The sequence below is a fragment of the Canis lupus genome, chromosome 12 (genome assembly GCF_011100685.1).
Source record: "Canis lupus familiaris isolate Mischka breed German Shepherd chromosome 12, alternate assembly UU_Cfam_GSD_1.0, whole genome shotgun sequence".
NCBI classification, from domain to species: Eukaryota; Metazoa; Chordata; class Mammalia; order Carnivora; family Canidae; genus Canis; species Canis lupus.
In genome coordinates, this window is record NC_049233.1 from 48735387 (window position 1) to 48762943 (window position 27557).

General features: G+C 46.1%; 2 protein-coding genes and 1 long non-coding RNA gene across 5 annotated transcripts in view; 1 reads left to right on the plus strand and 2 right to left on the minus strand.

Annotated features, from left to right (window-relative positions):
* The window catches only part of GABRR2 (gamma-aminobutyric acid type A receptor subunit rho2), a 45887-nt gene extending 26816 nt beyond the window's left edge, over positions 1-19071 (minus strand). The window contains exons 1-3 of one of the 2 annotated variants that reach the window (XM_038554723.1): positions 9841-9948; positions 9064-9140; positions 8534-8624 (exon numbers count right to left, since the gene is read on the minus strand). Coding sequence is in view for 1 of the 2 variants with exons in the window: in XM_038554722.1 (XP_038410650.1) it covers positions 9841-9947; positions 18802-18989 (295 nt within the window). In the remaining variant the exon portion in view is untranslated. Of the gene's footprint in view, positions 1-8533; positions 8625-9063; positions 9141-9840; positions 9949-18801 lie in introns of those variants that run through there. The other variant, XM_038554722.1, reaches the window with a different exon arrangement.
* LOC111098355 lies at positions 6302-8191 on the plus strand. Of its 2 annotated transcripts, none has more exons than XR_005368013.1 (3): positions 6302-6341; positions 6745-6818; positions 7945-8191. It is a non-coding gene; the product is annotated as an uncharacterized LOC111098355 (long non-coding RNA). The 2 variants fall into 2 exon arrangements; XR_005368014.1 differs by having other exon boundaries at positions 6305-6341; positions 6745-6855.
* Positions 19072-23592: 4521 nt separating the features above from the next.
* UBE2J1 (ubiquitin conjugating enzyme E2 J1) overlaps positions 23593-27557 on the minus strand; it is a 29096-nt gene continuing 25131 nt past the window's right edge. The window contains exon 8 of the mRNA XM_038554724.1: positions 23593-26898. Within this exon, the coding sequence (XP_038410652.1) occupies positions 26620-26898 (279 nt within the window). The 3' untranslated portion in view covers positions 23593-26619. The remainder of the gene's footprint in view (positions 26899-27557) is intronic.

The window sequence follows — 27557 nt, forward strand, 5'->3', positions numbered from 1 at the left end:
CACTAACCGGGAGGGGAGATGAGGAAGCCTTTTGAGGAGCTGGAAACGTTCTAGATCTTGATCTCGGTAGTGTTTTCAAGGATAAGTGTTTACATATGTAAAAAATCAAGCTATACACTTAAGGTTTATGAACTTCACCTTACATACCTTTGTGGTAGACAGAATAATGCCCCCACCCCAAGGATGCTTATATCCTGATCTGAAGAACCTGTGAATATGTTAGGCACCATGGCCAAGAGGAATTAAGATAGCAGATAGAACTAAGGATGCTGGGCAGCCCGGGTGGCTCATCGGTTTAGCGCCACCTTCAGCCCCGGGCGTGATCCTGGAGACCTGGGATGGAGTCCCACCTCGGGCTCCCTGCATGGAGCCTGCTTCTCCATCTGCCTGTGTCTCTGACTCTCTCCCTCTCTGTGTGTGTGTCTCTCATGAATAAATAAATAAAATCTCTAAAAAAAAAAAAAAGAACTAAGGATGCTAAGCAGCTGACCTGAAGATAGGAAGCACAGCCTTGATTATCCAGGTGGACCCAATGTAATCACAAGGCCCTTCAATGTGAAAGAAAGAAGAGTTCAGAGTGATGCAGGGTTAGGAGAGCTTAATCAGCTGCTGCTGGCTTTAAAGACAGAGGGCGGGGGGAAGCTGGGAATTCAAGAATCTGGGCAGCCTCCAGAAGCCAGGAAGGGCGAGAAAGCAGACTGTCAGGAGCCTCCAGAAAGGAGCACAACCCCGGTGACCCCTTAAGTCACCAGGGAGACCCGTTTCAGACTTCGGAACGACAGAGCCATAAGGTAATAGACCTGTGCTGTTTTAAGTCTCTAAATCTGTGGTGATTTGTTAAAGACCTCCAGAACCCTAACACGGTGCTTACTTCAAGAAAATATTGTTTTAAGGCCCAAGAGAGAGCGTCCTGGATGGGCAGGGGAGAACCCGGGTGCAGACCGTGTCCATGGGCTGCCTCAGTGAGCACCCTGTGCACCCTGTGCACCCTGTGCACCGCTGACTCCCTGAGGATCAGCCTCGACCGCCTTGCTCTATTTCACTGACTCTGTGCTGAACTGTTCTGGGGAAACCGCTCACATATCCATCACTGGGAAAGGTAGAAGGGGACGCTGGGTGGGCACAGACCCCAAGGAAGGAGGGGCCTGCTGTGAACTGAATGCTTGTCTCTCCCCCCACCCCCACCCCAAATTCATACACTGAAGCCTAGTTGCCATATGTGTGGTGTTAGCAGGTCAGGGCCTTCGGGAGGCGAGCTGTTCATGAGGGTGGAACCTCCACAGATAGGACTTGTAAGAAGAGACACTTATGAGGACACAGCGAGACGGTGGCCATCCGCACACCAGGAAGAGGACTCTCCCCAGGAACCACATGGATGATCTCAGACTTCCAGCCTCTAGAATGGAGGCTCTTTATAACCTGCTCAGTCTATTTTGCTAAAGAAGGATTTTTGCTAAAGAATTTTGCTAAAGAAGGATTTTTGGTGTTAGGACTTTAGGACCTAAGCTAGACTAGACCGGGGTGGGGGTGGGGGGGCTACCTTCCTTAGCAGCAACAGCCTCAACAGGCACATGTTAGCAACAGGATTCTGGAGTCTTACGCCAGGGCTCCTGAGCCGGAGGCTCTGGGGTGGGGCCCAGGAGTCTGGGTTTTCATAAGCACTATGGTGTGCTGATCCACACTCAAGTTTGAGAACCTCAGGATGGCTGACCTCTAAGGAGACGTCCGAACCAAAATGAGATTGTACAATTTCTCATGCCCTCATGGCCACTTGCCTCTTGCTGCCAAACTCTTCCACTACCACAGCTCCCCCAGCTGTCTCCACCTCCTACCTGTCCCCTCCTGACACTGCTGAGCTGCTGAGTAGAGGAGTCTTCTGGGGGCTCCGGTTTCCTTGTTGAAACCCCTCCCTCTGTGGTCTCTGTGACAAAGCTCTTCCCCGCAGACACCCAGCCCCTCCCACAACCAACTCTCCCCTGAAAGGCCACACTGACCCTCATCACCATCCTGGTCCCCATCTCTGACCCAAACTCCAATAGCCTGATTGTTGGTTAAAGATTAAAAGAGGCCTCCACTGGATATCTAACAATTTCTTAAATTGAACATCCCAAGACTGGCTCATTAGTGGGGCCCAGCAACCTGTCCTTTTGGAGCATGGTGACCCTGTTGTTCACCTGGGCTCTCAGGTGGGGTCAAGTGAGGCCCCTACAGAGAAAATTCTAATAGAATTTAAGGTTGTCAATTAATTCAAATTTATTTTTATTTTTATTTTTTTAGATTTTATTTATTTATTCATGAGAGACAGAGAGAGAGAGAGAGAGGCAGAGACACAGGCAGAGGGAGAAGCAGGCTCCATGCAGGGAGCCCGATGTGAGACTCTCGATCCCAGGTCCCAGGTCTCCAGGATCACACCCTGGGCTGAAGGTGGCACTAAACAGCTGAGCCACTCAGGATGCCCCAATTAATCCAAATTTAAATGAAATGCTAAGAAAGAAGGTGAGAATATGTGTGGTGGAAGGGGGTGAGGCAGGGGAAAGGGGGGGCAGATCTGAGTGACAGTTTGATGGATGAATTGATTCAAGCTGGTTGGTTTGGAAGGGGACAAGGACAAGGGCTGGATGAGGGCTCCAGCCTGAGTCGTCTGACAAAGAACTAACAGAAAACTAGCAGGTTCCTAGGTGAAGGTTGGAAGCATTGAGGTTTGCGGTTATCTCATGAGCCAGTGCTGCCTGCTTTCTCTCCTGAATTCAGTCCTTTTGCTGTGTGAATTTAGCACAGAAAGGGTGTTCTCCTGGGTTCCAGAAGCTGATGTGGGGAAGGTCCTATGGCCTAGCCAGTGCCCCAACCTGCCCCTGGTCACAGGCTGGGTTCAGTCCCCAGGGGTTTTCAGAGTCCCTCAGTCTCAACCCATCCAGTGCTCACCTCCAGGCCCACTGTCCTCCCTGCCCGGTGCTGGGGAGCTGACCTCTATGGACAGCAACAACATTGGCAGGCCCGCCTACAGGTAAGAGTACAACCAGAGACCTCTATGCCATATGCTTGAATATCTGAAGGTTATAAACCAATCCAAGGTACTGCAACATGATATATAGCCTAACTTACCTCTTTGACAAATATATCTTCACAACAACCCCGAAGGCCAAGTCCAACTTCAGAACCCTTAGACTGCTCAGAGTTCCAGGCTGGCCCATGGCAAGGCAGGGAGAGTAGGCCCCAGGCCCTAAGCCACCTTCCTTTTCCTACCCACAGCAGCACTCTCCGTGTAGAAGAGCCTCTTACGCATGCACGTGGACACCCCCCACCCACACCCCATAAGTCTATCCCACCCCCTTCCAAGAGCTATGCCTCAGCCACCTTTCAGAAAGAGGGGTGTACACACGGATGGTACAGTCCCCCTTGGGGGCTTGCCTAGGGAAGAGGCCTGTGCAGGCCCTGGAAACAGGCTCAAGGTAGTGTGGACAGGTGAGTCCAAGTCCCTGTGCTCAGATGTGGCCAGGAGGGAGACCCCGGGTGGGTATAGCCTGGTGGCCCCACAGAGCATAGCCTGAGGCAGATGTGTGTCAGAGCAGGGCCACAGCAGGGTCCCGCTGCCTGGGCTGAGGACTGCTGACGACCACAGGTCCCTGCCTCCCGCCTTCGGGTTGGGTGCATCCACTGAAGGTGCCAGTGGGCATCAGAAGGCAGGAGGAGAATGAGAGGAATAGCTTCTCTCCCAGAGGCCACAGCTCTAGATTTTTCCTAGATTCAGGTAACTGCTGCCCCCTCTTACCCTTCAGGCCTCAGCCTGGTGATGGCTCCACACTCCCAACACATTGGGCTCTCTCTGCCCTCAGCCCCCTGAGCCATCCATCTCTTCCCCCCGCTGTTACTCTGTCTTCTCCCAGTTTCTTTTCCTTGATGCTGCCTCTCAGTGAATGGTCTCCCCCTGCACAGACGCTTAGGTGCCCCCAGTGCCCTGATGGCATCAGAGGCTGTCTCCCTTCTTAGCATCTCTCAGACCCCTCCACTTCTCCCTGTGGCCTTAGCTTAACCTCTCACAGGCTCTGTTCCAGACGAGAAGTGGCCAGCCAGTGACCAGTAACCATTTTAACTGCCCAGCATCCTCCCACAGGCCCACAGTGAGTGTCCTAGAGCACCGTCTTCCCAGAGCTGCCCCTGCCCAGCCAGCCTTCTCTCTCTCTGCCCCACCTCACGCACACACACACGCACACTAGATATAGTCCAGACACATGGAGCTTCTCATATTTCCCTGACACACTTCATCTTTTATCCAAGAGCACCTTCCTCCCTGGTTTGTCCTTTGTCCTTTTTTCTGCCCCTGGGCTCACTCACTAAACATCTTTCCATGGGATCCCCGGGTGGCGCAGCGGTTTGGCGCCTGCCTTTGGCCCAGGGCACGATCCTGGAGACCCGGGATCGAATCCCACATCGGGCTCCCGGTGCATGGAGCCTGCTTCTCCCTCTGCCTGTGTCTCTGCCTCTCTCTCTCTCTCTCTCTCTCTCTGTGACTATCATAAATAAATTTTAAAAAAATTAAAAAAAAATAAACATCTTTCCAGATTCATTGCAAGCATCGCCTCCTGAGGGAAGGCATCTCTGGTCCTCTCTCTGAGCAGAACTGACCGTTTCCTCAGCACCCTCACTCCCTCAGTAGGGACATCCAACGTAGCTTCTGTGGTACTTGGACATTGCTTCTGTGGTACTTGACTGCGCTTCATCATTTCTTTGTTTCTGTTAGCTTCTCGAGAACAATCTATCTTTTCAGGTGAAGTCACTAAATGTAAAGGACTCCAATGGTACATGCTTCCCAGGCAAGGGTGACTCCTTGGTGTTCTTCCTCCCTGGCTTCTCAGGGTAGCAGCCCCCTGGGACCGCATGACCAGACCCTGCTGTGTGTACCCCACGGCTTCCGAACTTTCCTTCCCAGCAGTTCTCACATCTCCTAAAGTGAGGATCTCATTAACACTGGTCTTTCTCACTAGAGTGAACTCTTCCTCACCACTGGGTCCCTGGATACCACAGGCCCTGCTGACACATAATAACAGCTCAAAAAATATGAGGCTTTTTTTAAAAAATAGGCTCCACACCCAACATGGGACTTGGCCTCATGACCCTGAGATCAAGAGTCTCATGCTCTACCAGCGAAACCAGTCAGGTGCCTGCAGCTCAAAATACATGTATTTGTCTTATGAACAGAAGTATTTTGGTTGGAGAACCTGACCTACTTTGTTGCTACCATTCTTCTTGATAAGCCTGACAAAGTCCTTGGATATAATTCAAAAGAATCCATAAGGACACTCCATCCCTCCCATAACAGTTTGATTTCAAACATCAGCGTTGTGCTAGTGGGAATATAAAATGCACAGCTGCTATACAAGAAAGTGTGTAGGGTCTTCCAAAAAGTAAACAGAACTACCATATGATCCACCAATTCCATTTCTGAATATACCCAAATGAATTAAAAAGCAGGGTTTCAAACAGATACTTGTACACCTATGTTCATGGCGGCATTGGTCACAGAGCCAAAAGGTGGAAACCACCCAATACCTACTAACAGATGAATGGATAGGGATCCCTGGGTGGCAGAGTGATTTAGCGCCCGCCTTTGGCCCAGGGCGTGATCCTGGAGACCAGGGATCGAGTCCCACGTCGGGCTCCCTGCTTGGAGCCTGCTTCTCCCTCTGCCTGTGTCTCTGCCTCTCTCTCTCTCTCTCTCTCTCTCTCTCTGTGTCTATCATGAATAAATAAATAAAATCTAAAACAAAACAAAACAAAAAAAACAGAGGAATGGATAAACAAAATGTGACCTATACATTCAATGGAATAGTATTTGGCTTTAAAAAGAAAAGACATTCTGATATATGCTACAACGTGGGCAAACCTTGAGCACATTATGCTAAATGAGATTACCCAGTCACAAAAGTCAGTCAAGAACTGTAGGAGTCCCCTTCCACGAGGTACGAGGTACAGAGACTAGTCAAATTCATAGAGGCAGAAAGTAGAATGGGGTAGAAAGCAGTAGGTGGTTGCCAGGGGCTGGGCAAAGAGGAAAGAATGGAAGTTTTTAATGGGCACAGAGTTTCAGTTTGGGAAGATGAGAAAATTCTGGAGATGGCTGATGGTGTTGGTGGTTGCAGAACAAGGGCACTGACCTGTACACCTAAAAATGATTAAAATGGTACATTTTATGTTCTGTATGGCAATTTTTTAAAAATTGCATTTAAACTCAAATAAACAGCATTGTGACGTACCTCCTGACACGTGGAGGAGCTCCCCGGGTCTCTGGAGCTTCCTCTAACCAGGACACGCTACTGCATCAGGCAGCTGGGAGCTTAGGCAAGGTATTTTTGTTTCAACTGATCCCTGGGATTATTAGGAAGCTGCTAGATTTTTAATCTTTTCTCTTTCCAGACTGAAAAGGTCATCCACAGGGTATCTAACCTTAGATAAATTCTTCTCTATCGACTACTTTTAAGCATCAATCTACAAGGAAGTCCCTCTTAAAGAAAACAGAGGAGACAGGGAAAAGAGATACCCCACAATTATCAACCGATACCCCTGTTCAAGTGACCCGCTTAGCGCACGTGGGTGCTAAGGAGAGGAGGGGGTCGGGATGGGCTGGCATTAGGGCTGGTGGGGCCCAGGCTCTGCTGCTAACCAGGGGCCTGGTACAGGGCTGTCCACCAGCAACGAGTGCCTTCTGCTACTTGCACGGAGTTGTCCATGTGCTGTTCTGTCCCCCAGGAACTGCCTGCCGCCTGGGTGGTGTCCCCCACCCAAGGATGAGGTGCTGGGGAGAATGGGAGCCTCAGGAGCAGGTACTGGGAAAGCTGCTTGGCTCTGTACCCTCTCCAGGTACTCCCCACTCCTGGAATGACCCCATCCCACCCTCCTGGCCTGGACTCTCTGAAGTACAAACCTTCTTATCTACGGGCTGGTGAGAGTGTGGAGCCCTGGCACCTCACCGCGTGCTCCCTTTTCCCCACTGCAGCCCAGTGATGTCTGGACATCCAGGAAAGCCCTGAATAGGATAAAAGGTGCCCAAAGGACCAAACGCCCTGGGCTGGGGGGGGGGGGGGTAGTGTAGGGGGAGTGGTTTGGAAAGAGAAACAAACAGCCCCCATCCTGTCCTTTGGGAACTGAGATTTAATATGTAATAGCCTCAGGTCTTATTATACCTGCCAGAGGTGACCCCTCCTTCCCCTGCAGCTTCCCCCAAAGTCAGGGCCTTCCCAGCCTCCCTCAGAGGCTTACGCAGGCAGGGGCAGGGGACCATCCTGACCCTTCAGTCTGTGGGGCCCCCTTGGATGGGGCACAGGAAGGCCAATTTGCTATTAGAATGTGGCTGGAGGAAGGAGCACCCTGACCACCCTGTTGGATGATTCTCCTCAGAGCCAGGTTTTCTGGGAACAGGCAAGGCTTCACCTGCCTCCCCGGAGAGCTAGCTCCAGGTTTCCTGACTCTCTCCTGGAGGAGGGCGCATTTTTATGAGGCTTTCAGTTTTACAGCTTATGTCCCAGGTGAAACCAGTTCTGCTCCTGGCTGTCCTGTAGCCACCTCCTAATCCTCCTGGGTGCCCCCAGCTCTTCCTCTTGATACCCCAGGTAAACTAAGGGTATTGACCAGGTGACTGCAGGCTCCTGCCCGCAGCAACAGACTCTGGTGGAAAGTTACAGCAAGTTCTCCAGGGTATTACCACGCCCATACACACACACCTGCCCCACAAAACTGGACAGTGAGGCAAGGGCCATGGTATGACTTTTGAGGGCCTGGGGCATTTTTGCTTTCATGGGCTCCTTCCTCCACAAAATAAAAAAAAAAAAAAAAAAAAAGCATATCTTATAACTGTTTTGGCCTGAGGTAAATATATAATTATATATCTTAAGAACTTTTCTTCTACTTAACATTGCATTTTTTTTCCTTCTGGTTTTAACATATTTTCAGAGGCTTCTGAGAGTATCACTGTGAGCATCTGACTCCGTGCCTACCCTGTCCACTGGATATGTCAGCCCTGCACTGAGGGACAGACAGGTGGAAGGGACAAGAAAGAGCCTCAGCCAGGAGGGAGGGCCTGACCTCAGCAGGCGTGTGACCTCACCTCTCTGGGCCTTCCCCAGATGGGGAAACTAATAGTACCTACCTCACGGAGCGGTTGTGAGCACTAAAATAAGATGTTGTATGTGTCTGCCTTGATTAGAATGGTGCCTGGCACAGAAAAAATCACCCTGAGGGGATCCCTGGGTGGCTCAGCGGTTTAGCACCTGCCTTTGGCCCAGGTCCTGATCCTGGAGTCCCGGGATCGAGTCTCATGTCGGGCTCCTGGTCCATGGAGCCTGCTTCTCCCTCCTCCTGTGTCTCTGCCTCTCTCTCTCTCTCTCTCTCTCTCTCTCTCTTTCTCTCTGTGTCTATCATAAATAAATAAAATAAATCTTTAAAAAAATTATAAAAAAAAATCACCCTGAAGTGTTAGCTGTCATTAATACTAATGTGTGTTACTGTCCCAGCCGCTCAGCTGACCCTCTCTGTATCTTACCGGACACTCCAGGGAGAAGCAACGTGGAGCTTCCTGCTGAGAGGATGTCGCATTTAGACCTCCTGGAGCAGATACAGCTATTTTCTTCAAGCTGCTTATTCAGGAAAACTTTGTTTTCATAAAATTCCTCCTCAGCATTACTATGGCGGCCCCGGGGGGTGGAATGTAGGGGGGCGGAGGGGGGACCGGAGCTGCCAGAGAGATGGCAACTTCCTGACCTGAGCCCCGGGTGAGCAGCCTTCCTGGGCAGGAAGTAGAGGCACAGGGCCATAATCTGCCTCCTACTTTTCTCCTGCTCAGCAGGTGTCAGAGCTCAGGGATTGAGGGGGAGGCTTTGAGGCCTTTTAAAATGCAAAGGCCTCTGGGATAAAGGAATGTCTAATCCCTTAACAGTCACACAGAGGAAGGCCTGACAGCTGGGTTTTTCTAAGGGGACCCTGAACCCTTATGTGTCAAGGGCTTTACATACATTATCTCCTTTAATCCGGGCCACCCCTGACCGTAGGGATTACTATCCCCATTTTACAAACCTGCAAACAGAGGTTCAGAGAGGGCCTGGGACTTGCCCGAAGGTCACCCCTACTGCCTCAGGAACCTAAGAGGAGATCTGGAAAGGGAGACAAAGGAAAAGGGAAGCCGGCTTGCCCAGGTCTGCTTTGGCCAGAGCCCACTGGCTGAAATGCACTGGGCCTCAGTTTCCAGAATCTACAAGGGGGACATTGGCCCCACGTCTCACACATTCTGCTGTTCTCACCCCACTCCCTGCCTGGTCAGAACAGATGGCTGGCTCCTTTCCTGGCCTCCCTGTGGCATTTCTCCAGTCCCTGGAAGGGACAGCCACCAGCCTCACCACCCCTCTCTGACTCCAAAGCAGCAAAGCCCCTTTGGGGACAGGTCTCCGAGGGGACTTATAGTAAGTTAAATTGTTGCTGCACTGAAAGGCAGGCGGCCTTCAAAACCCCAAATTCCCAGCTAATCACAGGGTGGCCAAGCAGGGGAGCCATTCTGTGTCCAGCCTCTCCGGGCTGGCTCATATTGTAGGAAAAGCAATATGGCAGCAGCAGGGCAGGTGGACTCTGGCCGTAAACAGCGTAGCCCTCAGCAGCACTCTAGTCAGCACCCTTCTCTGCTCACTTCTCTCCTTGGGAACACGAGTAATTCTGGAAGCCGAATTGGGTTTATCTGACCAGGAGTGGGATAATCAGGGCCCCAAGGGAGGGCTGTGCCTGAGAGAACAGGACTGAGCAACAGCAGCCCATCCCCAAGGACCAGGCCCCACCTCGGCCAAGGCAAGTGCTCAGTCCTACCTCCAAAGGCGGGCCTCATGGAGAAATCGTGGTCCTCCACTCTGAGAAGTGGCTGAGGCTTTCCCTTGCGGATTTTGGTCACATCAAGGTTCTTCTTATATAGGTGACTGCAAAGACAAAGTAAGAGACATTTTCCAATGGCCCACAGAGGCCTTTGGGGAGATTACTCCCTGCAGGATTTACCTGTTAGGCATCTTTTCTCCATCTGCTGAAGGCTACACACTCACACCTCCCCAGGTCCTCACAGGCAGGTCCTAAGGACCAAACCCTTCCAGAGCCTTCCTAAGGTAAGTTATGATCGAATGACAGCAGTTGGGTTGAATGGTGCAGGATTATTTTTTTTTTTAAGATTTTTTTATTTATTCATGAGAGACACATAGAGAGAGAGGCAGAGACACGGGAAGAGGGAGAAGCAGGCTCCATGTAGGGAGCCTGACGTGGGACTTGATCCCGGGTCTCCAGGATCAGGCCCTGGGCCGAAGGCAGATGCTCAACCACTGAGCCACCCAGGTGTCCCGGATTATAATTTTTAAAAATCTTTTATTTATTTATTCATGAGAGACACAGAAAGAGAGGCAGAGACACAGGCAGAGGGAGAAGCAGACTTCCCATGCGGAGCCTGATGCAGGACTTGATCCCAGGACCCTGGGATCACGTCTTGAGCCAGAGGCAGACGCTCAACCACTGAGCCACCAGAGGCAGACGCTCAACCACTGAGCCACCCAGGTGTCCCTAATTTTTTTTTTCTTTTTAAATGTTTCTCTTATGTTACTGCAATATTGATTTTGTAATAAATAAAATTCTGAGACAAATACAGTAGACAAATACAGTTTTAAAATGCCGGTCCTAGTCAGACCTGATGCTCCTTACATCAGCCCAGTTAGGAGCTGTCTACAGAATCCACCCTAGTGCAGAGCCTCAATCCCAAGGAGAACAGACAAGGTACAGCCAAGGGGGATCAACACCCCAGCTGGGGACAGGGTTGCTCTGGCCACTGAGCCAGGTGGTGGAAGGTGGAGCCAGCCACGGACTGCAGACCCTGGTCCACTCTCCTTCCCTAACCCAGATGACAAAGGAGTCCCTCTCTATTCTCTCTCATCCACACTCACTCTTTCTAGATCATCTTTATGTTTTTTTTTCTCACCACAACCCACATAATCCTAAAGCAGTAAAATCCAAAAATATATATATATTTTAAAGATTTTATTTATTTATTCATGAGAGACACAGAGAGAGAGACAGGCAGAGGGAGAAGCAGGCTCCATGCACCGGGAGACCGACGTGGGACTCGATCCCGGGTCTCCAGGATCGCGCCCTGGGCCAAAGACAGGCACCAAACCGCTGTGCCACCCAGGGATCCCGGAAACAAAGAGGTTTTGTGTTGAATGTTGTTCGTTTATATATACACCCCGATTTTACTCTGTATTTTAATCACCCTTCTTTTTTTTTTTTTTCCAGAGAAACAGACCTATTTCCTGTTTAAACTCTGTAAGAGGGAAGTAATATGTTTCCTCTCTTGAGAGCCTGTTCTTTGAGACACCTCTCTGTGCAATCCTCCTTAGCTTTCATTCTCTGTCAGCTCTGCTCAGATGGTGTAATTTGATGGGAGGTCTAAAGTTGTGCTGATCAAAAGAGTAGCCACTGGCTATTTCTGGCTATTTAAGTCAATTAAAATTAAATTTAAATTAATAAAGTCAATAATAAGACAAAATAATATCAATTTTATTTAATTATACAGGCCGTACTAATGTGCTTAATAGCCACATGAGGCTAGTGGCTACTGTATTGGATAGCGCAGATCTATAGCATTTCCACAGTCTCAAAAAGTTTTATTATGCAGTGCTGGTCTAGAGGTTGGTCTGCCCTCCACTCCCCTCCCCATCCAGGTTAAACCCTATAACCTGGGTTTCCCACCTTACAGCACTACCTTTAGAGCCACCTGGAGCTCCAGACCTCCCAACTATTTTCTCCCTCTTCCAGCAAGGGCTTTGGTCCCAACTACTTCTCTTCCTCTTCATTCAACTTCCTCCCATCAACCTTAGGGATGTCCATATGGACAGCCATCCTACACTCTGGTCACATAATTCCTCAATTCCTAGACTCAAAACCATTTGCTAACCACATTTCTGTGGAGAACCTACTCTGTCCAGATTCTGTACAAGTCATGTGGAGGACATGAACTCACTGCCCTCACAGGGCTAAATACCTAGTTGGGGAGATAGACAATAAACAAGCGGACAGATAAATAACATAACTTCAGAAAGTGCCAAGTGCCATATCAATGTAATAAAGCAGGATAAGGAGTAAGAGGGAGATGGATTGGGGTGGAAGGTGGTCAGGAAAGCCACCTGCGACCTAGAGGGGCTGAGGGGCAGAGCAAGTCATAAGAAGATCTGGAAAAAGTACACTCTGAAAGAGGGAATAGCAAGTACAAATGTCCTAGGGTGAGTCTGGCTTGTGTGAGAGCCAGTAAGACAACCAGTGAATTGGAGGACAGCAAGGAGAAGGAAAGCAGTAAGGAAGGAGGTGGGAGATAAGACCAGAGACAAGAACATGAGACCCTCACAGGTATAATTCTGAGAAGAAACCCATGAAATTCTGAGCAGGGGAGTCACAAGGACAGGCTTAGGACCTAAGAAGATCCTCTGGCCACTGAGTAGAGAAGACTGAAGAGAGCGGAGTAGACATGGGAAACCATTAGGAGACTTGCTGAAAACATGGCACCTGGATCAGGGCGGTAGGGGAGGTAGATGCAGAGAAGTGATCAGATCTGAGAAAGGCAGAGAAGTCTTGATGATGGATTAGGGTATGAGGGAAGAGAGAGCCAAAGATGACCCTGGTTTATAACTTGAGCACCTGGGTAAATGGTGGGGGCATTCCCGAGATGGTAGGTGACATGTTTGTGGTGACAAGGGGTGCATCTCATTCTTAGCCATCTGGATTTTGAGGTGCCTGTAAGATATCCAGATAGAAGGTGAATACAGGGCTGGGGCAACTTGGGAGCAGGAGCAGTAGTAGTATTTCACTTCTTTTAGCCTTGCAGTTTCTTAGAGGCCGGGGGCTTGGCAGAGGTGCCTGACCCTCCTCCCAGAGCCCTTGACCTCTGCCCTCAAAACCCTCACCCCAGCTTCCTCAGCATCTCCCTTTCCAAGGGCTCCCTCTTGTCAGCTTCCCAACTGGATTCAAGTCTCTCCTCCCTTGAACCAAAACTCAGCAAAATGTCTAGACTGCACATCCTCACACAAAATTTACTGAAAAATGGTAATGGTAATTATATTTGTCTTTAAGCTTGTTCTTTAAAAAAAAAGGTCTTCTGTCTCCTAATAAATCCATAATCTTCCCAGAGAGCTGAGTGCCCCGTGCTGCTGCCACATCCTGACTCCCAAGAACTTCTTGCCCCACTTGTATGCCTGACCCGAGGCATTGAAGCTACTCTTGCTGGACGCTGGTTTCTCTGCACCACAGAGGACCAGGCCTCTGCTAGAAACCTGGTCTTTCAGGACCAGGCACTGGGTTGTCCTCCTGTATCACCTGAGAGCTCATTCTCAATCTCCATTGCCGCCCCCCTGCCCTCAGCCCATCCCTTATATGCTAATATCCCCAGGGCCCCATCCCAGCCTCCCTCTCTTCTCCCTTTACCCCTCTTTGGCAGGCTGGCCTATGTCTGTGGATTCAGTGGTCATTAACATGTTGATGATTCTTCAATCTGTACCCTCTGGTCTAGACCTTTTATCCAACTGCCCAACTGATGATACCCCAATGGATATCCTATAGGCGTTTAAACTCAGCACACCTACACTTTGGTTTGGGACATGCTGCATTTGAGGTGGTCTAGGCTGAAGGATGGGTGGGCATCCAGTAAAAGGGGAAGGGAAGGAAGAGGCACAGAGACAGACCAAGTGAGTCTGCAAGGGCATGCGGGGACCAGGCCAGGCAAAGCCCTGAAGATCATGTTAAGAATTCTGTTTTTATCTGAAGGCAATGGGAAAACACTGAAGGTGTTAAGCAGTTGGAGGAAGAAGCCATGATCAGAGTTGCTTTTAGACAAGCCCTTTGGAGAGAAGTCCAATGTAATGTCTTCCTCCCAGTTAGCTGGAATATGGAACCCAAGTCCAATTCCCTTGAAGCATGGTGGTCACTGTCACGGTGCCTCCATGGAGCTTCCCCTTTTGGTCGTGGTCTCTGTCCCAAGCCTGGCTCCAGAAGGCAGGAGGTACCAGGCCCAGTTCCCTGCTCAGCAACTTCATGACAGGCCATATTTGACACCCCAGCAAAGACACCCTGGAGAGGCAGAGGCAGAGCTCGACCTGAGGGCTTAGCAGATCACAGACATTAAATTGTGAGTGCAGCCCTGTGGCTCTGCCTCCTGGGAAGCAAATCCCTGCTGGCTAGCAGTTTCCATATCCATTTAGAGGGGAGGATTAGGGAGCGGAAGTCCCAGAATTCCAGCACCCCAGCAGGACAGAGAGGATTGAAATGTCTGTGCCATTAAAGAGGGCCTAGAAGTGTTTTGTTGATTTTTTTTTTTTTTTTAAGGAACCAGTTATTTGATAACTCAAGGCACTAATGTCCCCAGCCTTGGGCTATTTGTGTGAGCCAGATGCACTCAATTCATCCTTCCAGTGCCCAGATGCCTTGGCCCAAAGCCTCCAGACTCCCCAGACTCTCTGAGTCCCACCTCAGTGAGGGGAAGCCAGGACCTCCATGAGACCTCAGACCAGCGTTGGGTGGAGAGAGAGGAAAAATGTGCTCACTACACCTTTGAGAGGCAGGGCTAGTGCTACCATGTTGAGGTCTATTTGAGCAGTCATACTGACCATGCCCTTATGAATCTCCCTTTCTCTGTGCGGGACCTGAGCTGTGGTTACCCCATCATCCCAGTGGGGAAAGTCTCACAACCAGCCCTTTTCAGTTGGAGAAACAAGGTTCAGAAAGATTGGGAAAGGGGATGCCTGGGTGGCTCAGTGGTTGAGCCTTGCCTTCGGCTCAGGGCGTGATCCCGGGGTCCAGGAATTGAATCCTGCAGCTGGCTCCCCACAGGAAGCCTGTTTCTCCCTCTGCCTATGTCTCTGCCTCTCTCTGTGTCTCTCATGAATAAATAAAATCTTTAAAGAAAAAAAAAAAGAAATATTGGGAAACATGGCCATGGCCAGGGGAGCAACAGAATCAGGACCTGAACCTGGTTTCCCTGACTTCCTGGCACCATGTCCCTCCCCAGGCCCCTGAGAAGGTGAGGATCACTGGGCAGCAGGAAAGCAAAGCTGCTCCTGAGCCCAGCACAACTTGAGACACGATGCGGACCAGAAGAAGGATGGCCAGAGGGAGGGCAGCAAACGGGAGAGGAAATATGGAAGGGGCCCCCCCGGGCTCTGGGACCAGAGGGAACCAGAAAGTGTTATCCTGGACCCCCAGAGCCCAGAGCTAGGTTCCCTCTCAGATCTCCAGGGAGAAAGGCCTCTCTTGCTGGAAAGAAGTTGTGTGCTCAGGAGGCCAAGTTAGGAGGCAGGCAGGAAGGAGTAGGAATAAAGCTGGGAGGCTGAAAGGCAAGGAGAACAGAACAAATCAGACGGCTAAGTGAAAACGGTTCAAGTGGCAACAGTTCAATAAAGGGGAACACGAAGGGTGGGGAAATTGGAAGCAGTTTTTTTTTTTTTTAAGATTTATTTATTTATTCATAAGAAACAGAGAGAGAGAGGAGGGGGGGCAGAGGCACAGGCAGAGGGAGAAGCAGGCTCCATGCAAGGAGCCTGATGTGGGACTCGATCCCGGGTCTCCAGGATCACACCCTGGGCTGCAGGCGGCACTAAACCGCAGCACCACGGGGGCTGCCCTGGAAGCAGCTTTTGAAAAAGCACCCACTGAGCAGAATAATTGTTCTGTGAGGGTGTCTTGGTCAGAGTAATTAATACAGAAGGTATATGGGTTACAAAAGATCCTAACAGAGTGTTTGTGCATGTGTGTGTGTGTGTGTTTGTGTGACTGTATACGTGAGTGTGACCATATAATTTACATGTGAAGGGATGGCTGTGTGTGTGAGACCATGTGTGGGGCGTGCATGTGTGTGGCGTGACTATGTGAAATCCTATGTATGGTGTGTGTGTGTATGACTGTGTGGAGGGGGTAGGGGGGACAGCATTTCAAAGAAAAGAAGCTCCCCTACAGAGATGCAGTGCTCTAAAAGTCAGGTCATTTTATTCCTGTTTATTCTATAGCTTAACTCTTCTGTGTCAATGATGAAAGTAATTGTTTAGTCAGATCCTTGGCTGAAATTTTTCACAGGCAGACACAGCTTCATGATTGCCTGAGCGTGTACATGCCCTGGTGGACTTAGAAAGGCCTAGAATCATGTTCCCTGATGTGACATTTTCTCTGTCCTCTTTCCCAGCCTCTCCCTTCAATAATTATTTTATATTTGTTGAATGTATATGTTTACCTTTTCTTCCATTTTAACATATCCTGGGATGGAGTTCAAGAAACTGTGGTCACCCCTAAGGGTCAGATTCAGTCTGTCCCCAAGCTCGGGCAGGTGTCTGGGAATGACTGTGGGTCTTCTGAGGAGTGACACAGGTATGAGAGCCCAGGCTGCCGAGGAGGATCCCTGAGGATCCCTGAGGGGCTCGTGCTGAACCCTAGCACTGTTCTCGGGGTACAGACAAGTCCATATAACGCTATTCCTCCAGGTGTGGAGGCCGAGAAAATTAAGGCCATTCCACTTTAAGTTCAGCGTTAGCACAGGTACAGCCATCCCAGGCCCCTGTGAATAAGAGCTGAACTTTACCTTACTTCAGTTACAGGAAGAAAACAGCTAGAAAGCCCCATATTAGAATAAGAACAGAGCCCAAGCCAAGGGCAGGAAGCCCCTATTAGAATAAGAACAGAGCTCAATGCCCTGGAAGGCCCCATATCAAAATGTAAACAGAACTTGAGAAATTCCTCCCCCCCTTCTGGAGATCCCCTAGACCAGCCTATAAAAACTAAGCTGAAACCCACCTCGGGGTCCAAGTCCCTGCTCTGCTGTGTCGGGTACACTTGGACCCAAGCTCGAGCTTGTAAATAAACCCTCGTGTGTTTGCACCGGTGTCGGCTCCTTGGTGGTTTCTCGGATTCGCGATCTTGGGCACAACACAGGCTGAGTACATCAGGGAGCCTGCGTTCTAGCCCCTGGGGGTCACTAACCAGCTGTGTGAGTTACCCATGCCTGCGAGCCGACTTGCCAGCGTCTGTAAAATTGAGATGGTGTTTCCAGTGTGTGCTCTGTAAAATAGGAATCCCACAAGAGTCCCCAAAAAGTGGGGTTTTCTGAGAAACTGCATAATTTATTTTCCTTTTCCAAATTCAGAGTGTCTGCATAATAAAGGTTCTAGAAGCTGCACTATAAAGACATCTGTTTAAAATGGTGCAAACCAGAGTTTCCCAAGTTCCTTTGACCTGGAAACCCCTTTCTCATACAACACCTAGTCACATTTACAGTCTTAAAGCTCAGAAGAATTACCAGATCAAATGACCCCTGAGGTTCCTTCCAATTTACCAGCCCGTAATTCTGGCAACGTAACCAGGATGAGGCTTCCAGATCAGTGCGTCTTCCCTGTATCCTGGACAAATTTCATCTGTTTGCTTTCTGCATAGTTAGCATTAGGCCCTGTAGAGCGTGTAGCTCCCCCAGAGCAGCGGCCTCCTAAGACACTCCATGCGGACGCAGAAAGTAGAGATTGTAACTCTTACTGATAGTCTTTATCTAAAAATAAGGACCCGATCAGGTTTTACTTCTGTATACATATGTACAACAGCACAATGCATATCAGTGAATATATGGGAGGTACGGTTTCAAAAAATTGTCACCGAGAGCGGTGCCTGATTATAAATAAAAACCAGTGACCTAGAAAATGTGCCTCAGTGTATTACTGCTCACAGTCATTAGTTCACACATGATGAGTAGAATGGGAACAGATGTGTAACATCTCACACATGCTGTTTACATCTCAGCTGCTTACTCTTTTCTCCGTGCTGAACAGTTGTTCAACGTCGGGCCTGGAGTATCGCACTTCGTACATCGGTTCAAACACACTTAATAAGGAACTTTGATTTGTAATGTCACGATCTTTTAATGCAAACTCTGCACCTAACCAGTATCTTGGAAACGTTTCCGTCACATGGTGCCAATGGCAGTTGCTGTGTCCACACATGTATTTCTGATAACCTAGCAAATTTTAAATACCTTCTTTTTTTTTTTTTTCTTTTTTTCTTTCTTTCTTTTTCAAATACCTTCTTAAGATTGAAATAGTGAGAGGTGTCTGGGTGGCTCAGCGGTTGGGCATCTGCCTTCAGCTCAGGGAGTGATCCCCGGGGTCCAGGGATCCAGTCTCACATGGGGCTCCCTGCGAGGAGCCTGCCTCTCCCCCTGCCTGTGTCTCTGCCTCTCTCTCTGTGTCTCTCATGAATAAATAAAGTTTTTTTTTTTAAAAAAGATCAAAACAGTGAAAGGAAAATTGATACCATTATAAAGCTGTTCCCAATCAAATAATTTAAAGAAGTCAACTTTCAGTTACATGTTTTTCTTAATAGTTCCAACGAAATTCCTATACACAGTCCCCCCTCCAACGTTCCTGAGTGCCTTTACTCAGCAGGCCCCCACCGTCCCTACAGGATGTCATCCTGAGCAACAAAGCAACACAAGCTGAGAAGTACGAGGTGTTTTACCCCCAAAATCTTCAACCACCTGCCTTAAGTCAAAATGCTTGGACAGAACAGATACCAGAACAAAATGTTTGGCCTAGTCTAGCTTTGCTCTCCTGTGCCTGTGACACTAGAGAATATTTGTGCCCTGAGACAGATTGGTGGCCCCATCTACCCATGGCTGGAAAATTGATTCCAGGAGGACAGTGTCACCACTAGCCCTCCTGGGAGCTGTCCCGCTGTGCCCCGGTGCTAGTGGCCTTCCTCGCCTCCCACCCACCACTTTACCTTGGCTTGGGCATTTCCAGCTGCCCTGTCCATCTCTTCCTCTTGGGTTTTCTGCTTTCCACAAGAGCCGTCAGGCAAAACAAGAACAAAATGAGTCTTGTGAAATAAGGCATTCTGTGAACGTCTTTGATGCCACAAGCTGCTCTCCAGTGACCTGCAGCGGGGCTGACCCCCCTGGGCTGAACCATGGATTCAGTCTGTCGCTTTGTGACGGTGCTTCTCCAAGGGGCTGCAAGAGCATGACTGGCCAGATGGATTTTTGCGATTAAATATTTGATAGTGATTCTCATCCCACCCCACCTCCCACCACAGCTCCCCCACCCCCCTGTGTGACACAGACACCAAGGCTTTGCCCTCCCTGCTGCATAGTGATTGGCCATTAGTCAACAAGTTTGTCCTCCTGTGAAATTCTGCTTCCGCTGAGTCCCAGAGCAGCTTTGACTAAAACTGTTACGTAAAAAAAAAAAAAAAAAAAATTAAACCTTTTGAACATGCCAGCTCTTTGCTGAGAGCATTAATCCTTCCCTCTGGCTGCATAAAACCAGTCTGTCACATCCACTAGGGAGACAGCTTGGATTCTGAGTGGATTTGCAGGGAAGACCTGATGGACAAGCTGAACGCATGAATGTGCTCTGGAAATGCTGAGTAAACACGCAAATAACCCATTTTCACAGGATTGCTTTATTTCTTTCTCAATCTAAGAAAGCATGCTTTGCCTATAGCCAAGGATGTTTACTTCCTCCCCAAATCCACATCGTTTTCTCAATGAAAATACATCCTATCAAAGCATAAAGCCCATTTTGATTTTGAAGGAATTTATAAACCAAAGGAGAATTCAGGATTATGTAAACTCTTCTTCCTATCATGAGCATTAGATTAATTTGGATTTCTAATCCTAAAATGTATAATTTCATCATAAATTAGCCTTGATTCCTATCCTGGGATATGGAATCATGAACATTTGAAGTGTAAAGATATATGCGGTTATATTTAATCTACTGAATAGGATAAAATGTTTAAAAACTACTTATTACTTGCCTGCTGTGTCTGAGATGGAGAGGAGTTTAGTGTGGTAGAGACAGAAGGAGGCGAGGTTGGAGTTCAAAGGAGTGGTAGCCAGAAGGGAACAGAATTGGGGTGTATTATGTAAGAAAGACAGAATCAAAAGAAGTTCTTTTGATTCCTCTAAGCAAAGTGGGATGGCATGATCCACTTTATTTTTTTAAGGAATTCCTATCTGGGATCACTTGTATTGGAGAACTTATAATAACAAAGGAGGATGGGGTCCTGCCCTAATGGAAGGAATGGTGGGAGGAGAAGAGGAGGGAAAACAGAAGGATGAGACAGTCAAGTCATTTCTGAAGTAGAAGACATTAGCTGACTGAATAGAGGGGGAGATAGAGAAGACAACAGTGATATCTACAATCTAGTTTGGAGGTAGGACTGGTGAATGGTACCATTTACCGATACCCATTAGAGGTGGACAAGTGTGGTGGGGAGATGACATAGATTTCGACTTGTGGAGTTTGAGGGATTGTGGGACTTCAAGATGCCAAACAGGCTGCTGGAGTATAAAGAAGCCTGGAGCTCAGGAGAAAGGTCTGAACTGGAGAAATAGATTAGGAGCCGTCAGTGTATGGTAGTAGTCTAACCACAGGAAAGGGTGAGATCTTCCAGGAAAATAGAAGTCCCAGTGAAGTGTAGAATCCTTGGGAATTTCTACTTTAAGATTTTATTATTCATTAATCTCTATACCCAATGTGGGGCTCAAACCCACAACCTCGAGATCAAGAATTGCATGCTCTACTGATTGAGCCAGTCAAATGCACTGGAATCTTCACTTCTAATGGATGGATGGGAAGCCCAAACAAAAGCGTAGAAGAACTAGCAAAGATATTGACTATGAAAACCAAAGGAGTTTCTGGAAGGGGGTAGTCAACAGTGTTGTGAAGAAGTGAGGGCAGGAAACAGGTTCACTGGGTCTGGCAACCAGAACATTGGTCCTAACTTCAGTTAACTGTAGTGTTAGTTGAAAGATGTGGCAGGAAGCCAAATTACAGGAATTAAATAGGAAGTTGGGAGTGGGAATAATTTCAGTATTTGGACTAATTCAGTGGTTTTCCAAACTGGCCGCCTCTCAGAATTATCCAGGTAATTTGTTTAAAAGTCCTATTAAAGTTCTTTTCCATAGATTTTGTTCAAAAGCTCACACGTTTCCTCTCTTCCATTTGAAACGGGCTTATAAAGGACTGGCTAGAAGCCTAGAACTATTTATGGATATTGTTAGTTTTCAAGAAATATTTGTTTTGGGATGCCTGGATGGCTCAGTTGGTTAAGTGTCGCACTCTTGGTCTCAGCTCAAGTCATGATCTCAAAGGTCATGAGATGGAGCCCTGCATCAGGCTCCACACTTAGTGGGGAGTCTTTTTTTTTTTTTTTAATTTTATTTTTTCATGAGAGACACAGAGAGAGAGGCAAAGACACAGGCGGAGGGAGAAGCAGGCTCCATGCAGGGAGCCCGGTGCGGGACTCGATCCCAGGACTCCAGGATCACGCCCCAGGCCAAAGGCAGGCACTAAACCACTAGCCACCCAGCTATCCCCTTAGTGGGGAGTCTACTGGAGATTCTCTTCTTCTCCCCTTGCCCCTGCCCTCCCCTTCTCTAACAAATAAATATTTTTTTAAAAAGAAAAGAAAGAAATACTTGTTTTTTTGCATCCTGGAACCTATCAATTTTTTCTTGAAATCCTTATTTTCAGTAGATCAATTATTGTAATGATGGTATGGAGAAAAACTCAGTTGGAGGTAAGTATAAATTTTTAAGTAATGGCTTTATTGAAGTATTGGTCACAGACATAAATTTCCCTTTATTTTTCAAAGATTTTATTCATTTATTTGAGAGAGAGAGAGCATGAGTGGGAGGAGGAGCAGAGAGAGAGGGAAAAGTAGATATACCCCACTGAGCCAGGAGACTGACCCAAGGCTCCATCCCAGGACTCTGAGATTATGACCTGAGCCCAAGGCAGATCCTTAACCGACTGAGCCACTCAGGTGTCCCAATTTTTATTCCTCTAAACTGTGGTTTTTAGTAGTCAGTGTGTGTAACCATCACAGTATCTAATTTTAGAACATTTTCATCTTCCACCAAAGAAACCTCCTACCCATTAGCAATCACTCCCCCTTCACTTCCCTTCAACCCCTGGCAATCACCAACCTACTTTGTGTCCTATGGATTTGCATACTGTGGGTATTTCATGTAAATGGAATCATACACAATTTATTTTTATTTTTATTTTTTTTTTTTAATCATACACAATTTAGCCTTGTGTGTCTGGTTTCACTGGACTTGATTATTTTTTCTCTCTTTTTTTTTTTTTCTGGCATGATGTTTTCAAGACTCATCCCTGTTGTAGTATGTATTATAACTTCATTCCTCTTTATTGCCAAGTAACATTCCATTGTATAGACAGAACACATCTTGTTTATCTTCAGTCAACGAGCATTTGAGCTTCCAGTACATAATACTGCTATGAATACTTGTGTATAAGTTTGTGTAACTATGTCTGCATTTCTCTTGGCAATACACCTGGGACTGGAATGATGAGGTCGTATGGTAACTCCTTGCTTAATTTTTTGAGGAACTGTTTTTTTTTTTTTTTCTTTTTTTAAGATTTTATTTATTTATTCATGAGAGACAGAGAGAGAGAGAGAGAGGCAGAGACACAGGCAGAGGGAGAAGCAGGCTCCATGCAGGGAGCCCACCATGGGACTCGATCCCAGGTCTCCAGGATCACGCCCTGGGCTGAAAACAGTGCTAAATCACTGAGCCACCCGGGCTGCCCGAACTATCAGTTTTTCAAAGTGGCTGCCCCACTCTACATTTCCACCAGGAATGGATGAGAATTCCAACTTCTCCACATCCTCACCAACACTTAACTGTTTTATTCTAGCCATCACAGTGGATGTGAAGTATCTTACTGTACTTTTGATGTGCATTTCCCTAATGACTAATGATGTTGGAGCATCTTTTCATGTTTCCGGGTCATCTGTGTGTCTATAATCCCTTTGCTGTTTTTAAATGTTTATCTTTTTTTATTATTGAGAAATGATTCTCTAGATATTGATATAGATCTCTTATCAGATATATTATCTGCAAATATTTTCTCCCATTCAGTGTTGTCTTTTCACTTTATTAATGATGTTCTTTGAAACACAAAGGGTTTATTTTGATAAAGCATAATTTATCTACTTCTTTTCTTGATTACTTGTGCTTTTAGTCTTGTGTCTAAGAAATTACTGCCTCATTCATGGTCACAAAGTTTTAGTATGCTTTCTTCTAACAATTTTATAGTTTTTGTTCTTAACATTAAGGTCTTGGATCCATTTTGAGTTGTTTTGTATATGGTGTGAGGCAGTAGATGTATAATTTTACATTTGTTTATTTCTCTCACAACAGAGGATTGGCCCGTGGCTCAGAGCTGTGGAAAGGTGGCAGTAAGCATTTGCTGTCAGATTAGGCCAGAGAGGTCAGTGGGACTCTAGTTACACACAGCCTTATAAACTACATTAAGGGTGTGAGCTTAAGAGATAGAATCAGACCTGCACACTGGAGAAGATGCTGGCAGGGGTGAGGGGAATGATAGGGCAAGACTGGAGACTTGTCCGAGGAGAGGAGGCTCATTAGGGTAACGGCAGGGAGCATAAAGAGAAGTGGAAGACGTGAGAGAATATTTAAGGAGGCAAAATGGATTGAAGATCGAATAATATAAAGAATACAACTTTTGGTCAAAGCACGGTATGAATAAAGTCACTGGTTTTATTGAGCAGCTCAAACTAGTTCTGAAGGCAACTGTTCAAGAGGCGTTCCAAACAGCTTCTGAGCAATGTACACCCTCCCACAAGGCTTAAACAGTACACACGTTAATGTATACATTAGTCTTTAAGAGTCAGGTTCACTAAATGCAGTCATTTCATATACTTAATTGCAAATGATGCAACAGTATAGGCTTTTCAGTACTTTAGCCTAGATTTCTGCTCAAGTAAGTCCAAATGTGTGAGGTTTGCTTGTTTACAGATTCTGGTCTATAAAAATGGGAGGTCTCAAGATACCAGAAGGTTTATTCATAGCCAAAAGTAACAAAAAGATTTCTTATTCTCCTGAAATAAGAAATATTACATTTCCATAGTCAAAATGATAAACAATTTTAAAGGTTTTTTTTAAAAAACTTCATTGAGAATTTTGATGAAATTCATTTATTTCAGTAGAATAAAACAAATAAGCAGCATGAACATGTAAAGTGCTACATAAAAGCCCCACAATACATAAATTTTTAAAGGTTTCATCGGCTTAAACAGTTACAGGTGAAACAGACATTATATATTTTTTTCAAGCATGCTATTTTAACTACCTTGATATGTAGTCATGTGCTTTGTTGGTCAAAGAAAAAGCCATGAATTACCTAAATCTGAGGATTGGGGGAAGGAGTCCTAAGCCTTTACCAACCAGATCACACGTATCTGGTTTTGCCCTTACGCTGTAATTAAAGGGATAAACTAGGGCTTTAAAAAATAACAGTTTTCTGAAGTCTCTTCAGGTGGCGTTCAAGTAAGAATAGCCCCAAAGATCACTTTTGCTCATCAACTCCAGGATGGGAATCAGATTGACCACTTAAGGATTTTTAGGTAGCATATGTAAGCTGAAAGGGAAAGAGCAAAAAGTATGCCACTTTCAGGTATGTGTATCAAGTGCTTAAAAAATGCCAACACAAACAAGTGGCCTGTCAGCTGATAGGTGTGAGACGAGAAGCAAATCAGATAGAGAAGGACCTGCGCAATGCAAAATCTTCTCGGCTTAATCAATCTTAAAGTATTGGTACACCCCATGGATACATGTAACAAGATCACAGAGATCCAGAGGCTGGCTCAAGTTTGAGAGGAAGTGGAGGGAAGATTGTTCCTAGCACACGATTAATCTCAGCAGAGGTTGAGAGCAAGGGGACTTTTTCTCAGGTGATGATGTTATTTGGTCTTCCCAGGTGGGTCAATGCCCTCTCCCTAGGAGGAACCAATATCTCTAATATTTTGTGTTCCAAACCAAAACTTCAGAATGTGCTTTCTCATGGGCAATAAAGTTATAAAATGGTAACCTATAATTTTCCTGACATAGGAGGTCTTCATAAAGTCCTTGAGCTTTTTTTTAAGACTTTATCAACTTTGTAGATATAACAGAAACAATCTGTTAACACTTTTAAAATGCTTATTAAAGCTTAAGACAATTATGTGTTATATAATAGTATACAGTATGTTCTTTATTTTAGAGGTGGACATAAAGGAAAAACGGCTATCAGATGAACATAGAAATTGTGTCTGATAATTAACAGAACCAAAGTCCATAGCAGCAGTAAAAATTAAATTTGCCTTTAATATAATTTCACAAATTGTTTCTATCTTGCCCATAATTTCGGTTAGTTAAAACTACATTAAGGACTTTATGAACACCATCCTCCAAAGTACTTGAGACACATTATGGACTAACTTTTTGGACTTGTCTAGAACCTGAATGCCATTTATAACAGTTGTAAAAGAAAAAAATAATAACCCACAAATGCACTTTTAGAACATAACCTATTTGAAAGCAGGGGGACTGTCTGTATTTAAAAATTAACTCTTCATTAACAAATACACTTGAGTGCCCTCAATGCGGCTACTGAATATGGTGAAGGCAATGTTTTTCTGTGATTCTATGTTCTCACCAGGCATTATGATGATAAAATTATCTGCTACAATCCGTGGAGCTAGTTCGCACTACATTATATATATTGATTTTGCACTGAAAATTATTTCTTGGGCTTTGATTAGGTGGACAATTCTAAGTAAAGGTTTTTCTAATTTCTATCACTGTTACTTGGGCCCTGAGCTTTTCTATTAAAATGGTACATGAAATATTTCAACATTATGCATTATTCCTAGAATAATTAAATTTATAGTGATTACAAAGCTAGGCATATAATACCTTCAAAAGATATACAATTCAAAGCAGAGCAAACATTAAAATCTGAAGATCCTTCCGTTTGACTTCTGGAAGAAAATCAAGTGATTTCCTGGCTTGGACCCTTCTTTCCTTAAAAAAAGCTCTATGGAGGACTGTTTCCTTTGTTTTTGAATCTTGTGTGCATTTGGGAGAGAAGGGGATAACAGCATATCAAAGTGGTTACAAAGCATTATTCCCTCCAAGTAACATCCAGTAACAAAGATGTAATCTCTCCTCATAAATGTCTGACTGAAATAATTACTTTCACTGAACAACATTTAGGACACAAAGTCACAGAATGGGCATCCCAGTCTATCTCCTATGAATGACATTCTCAGCAAGCTATTTGAAGAGCTCTACTTTCCCTTTTCAATTCTTATCCCTAGATCATTCTACATAAGTAGAAACAGAGTACTCAATAAATGATATTGAGTAACTAGTAATACTCACTGGAACTTAAAACACCTTCTTTAATTCAAAATTTTCAAAGGGTTATACAGAAAAGTATCACAAATTTACATAAAAAGAAGTTGAGGCATGAGAAACAATAAGTTATTTCTCTGTAAAGCAGGTCATATGGTGAGACAAGGGACTTTGACTTTCTAGTCCCTTAAACTAAGCAGACACAGTCTGAAAGTCTAGCTATATTGATACTGAATTTATAAGGATCAAAAAAGGAATGAAGGGTAAATACAAAATAATATTTTTGTAAACAATTCTTAGATTATACCCAATGCAGAATGTTTAATGAAGCAGCTGAGTCACAGCTCTTAAGACACAAAACAATATTATAACTCAAAGTCAAATATGTACTCATTGGCCAGATATATTCGTCGGAATATAAGAGCTGCCAATGCCAAAGTCAAGATGACAATCAGAACAGCAGATCCTCCATGATCAGTGTGGTTGTCTCTTGGCTGCTGGCCCTGGATCACATCTGGGGAAGTAGACGACCTTCTTTGACTCTGCTGCTGGGCTCGGCGTTGTCGAGGGCTCATGGAGGTATTCTTAACTACAGGCTGAGCAGGTCGTTGAAGGGATGCTGCTGGGGGGTTCTGGGCTCCATACTAGGAAATTTTAGGAAATCTTGTTTGAAATTGGCAAAGAAAACTTGTATATATGGAAGTTACAAGAATACACAAAACCTCAGAGCACTAAAATATGACTATGGGCAAAACAACCAAGAATGATCTGAAGGCTGAAACTAATTACCCTCCTGAACAAGCCAACAACACAATTTATTCTGAATACTCATCAGGTAGAGGAGGACTTTATCAGCAACAAATAGGATGAGAACAGAGGTTGGCCATGTGCTCTACAGATGGCTTTCTACCCTCCTGTAGCTACAACTCCAGCAATATATGTTAAGCATCTGGGCATCTTACTTTCTTACAGGAGAGCTAAGAAGGGAAGCAATCTGATTTCTTTTCGGCTTGAAAATTTGCCAGACTAAATGGCAAAAAGTTTTAACTCTCAACAGCTTGCCTTTCATGAACCAGGTCTCTTCCAATGTTATCTGACTACATCCACATGCTTCCACCAACAATCATACAGCATAGGGAATAATTTCAAACCATACTTTCTTCACAGCAGTACTGTTATAAAAATCAGATGTTTTCAAGCCAAGTTTGTCTTTTCTCATAACTCCTGCAAAGTGAATTGAGCACAAGTCTAGAATAATTCTTTACTGTGTATTTGAATTATGTTACCTTATGCATATAAAGCA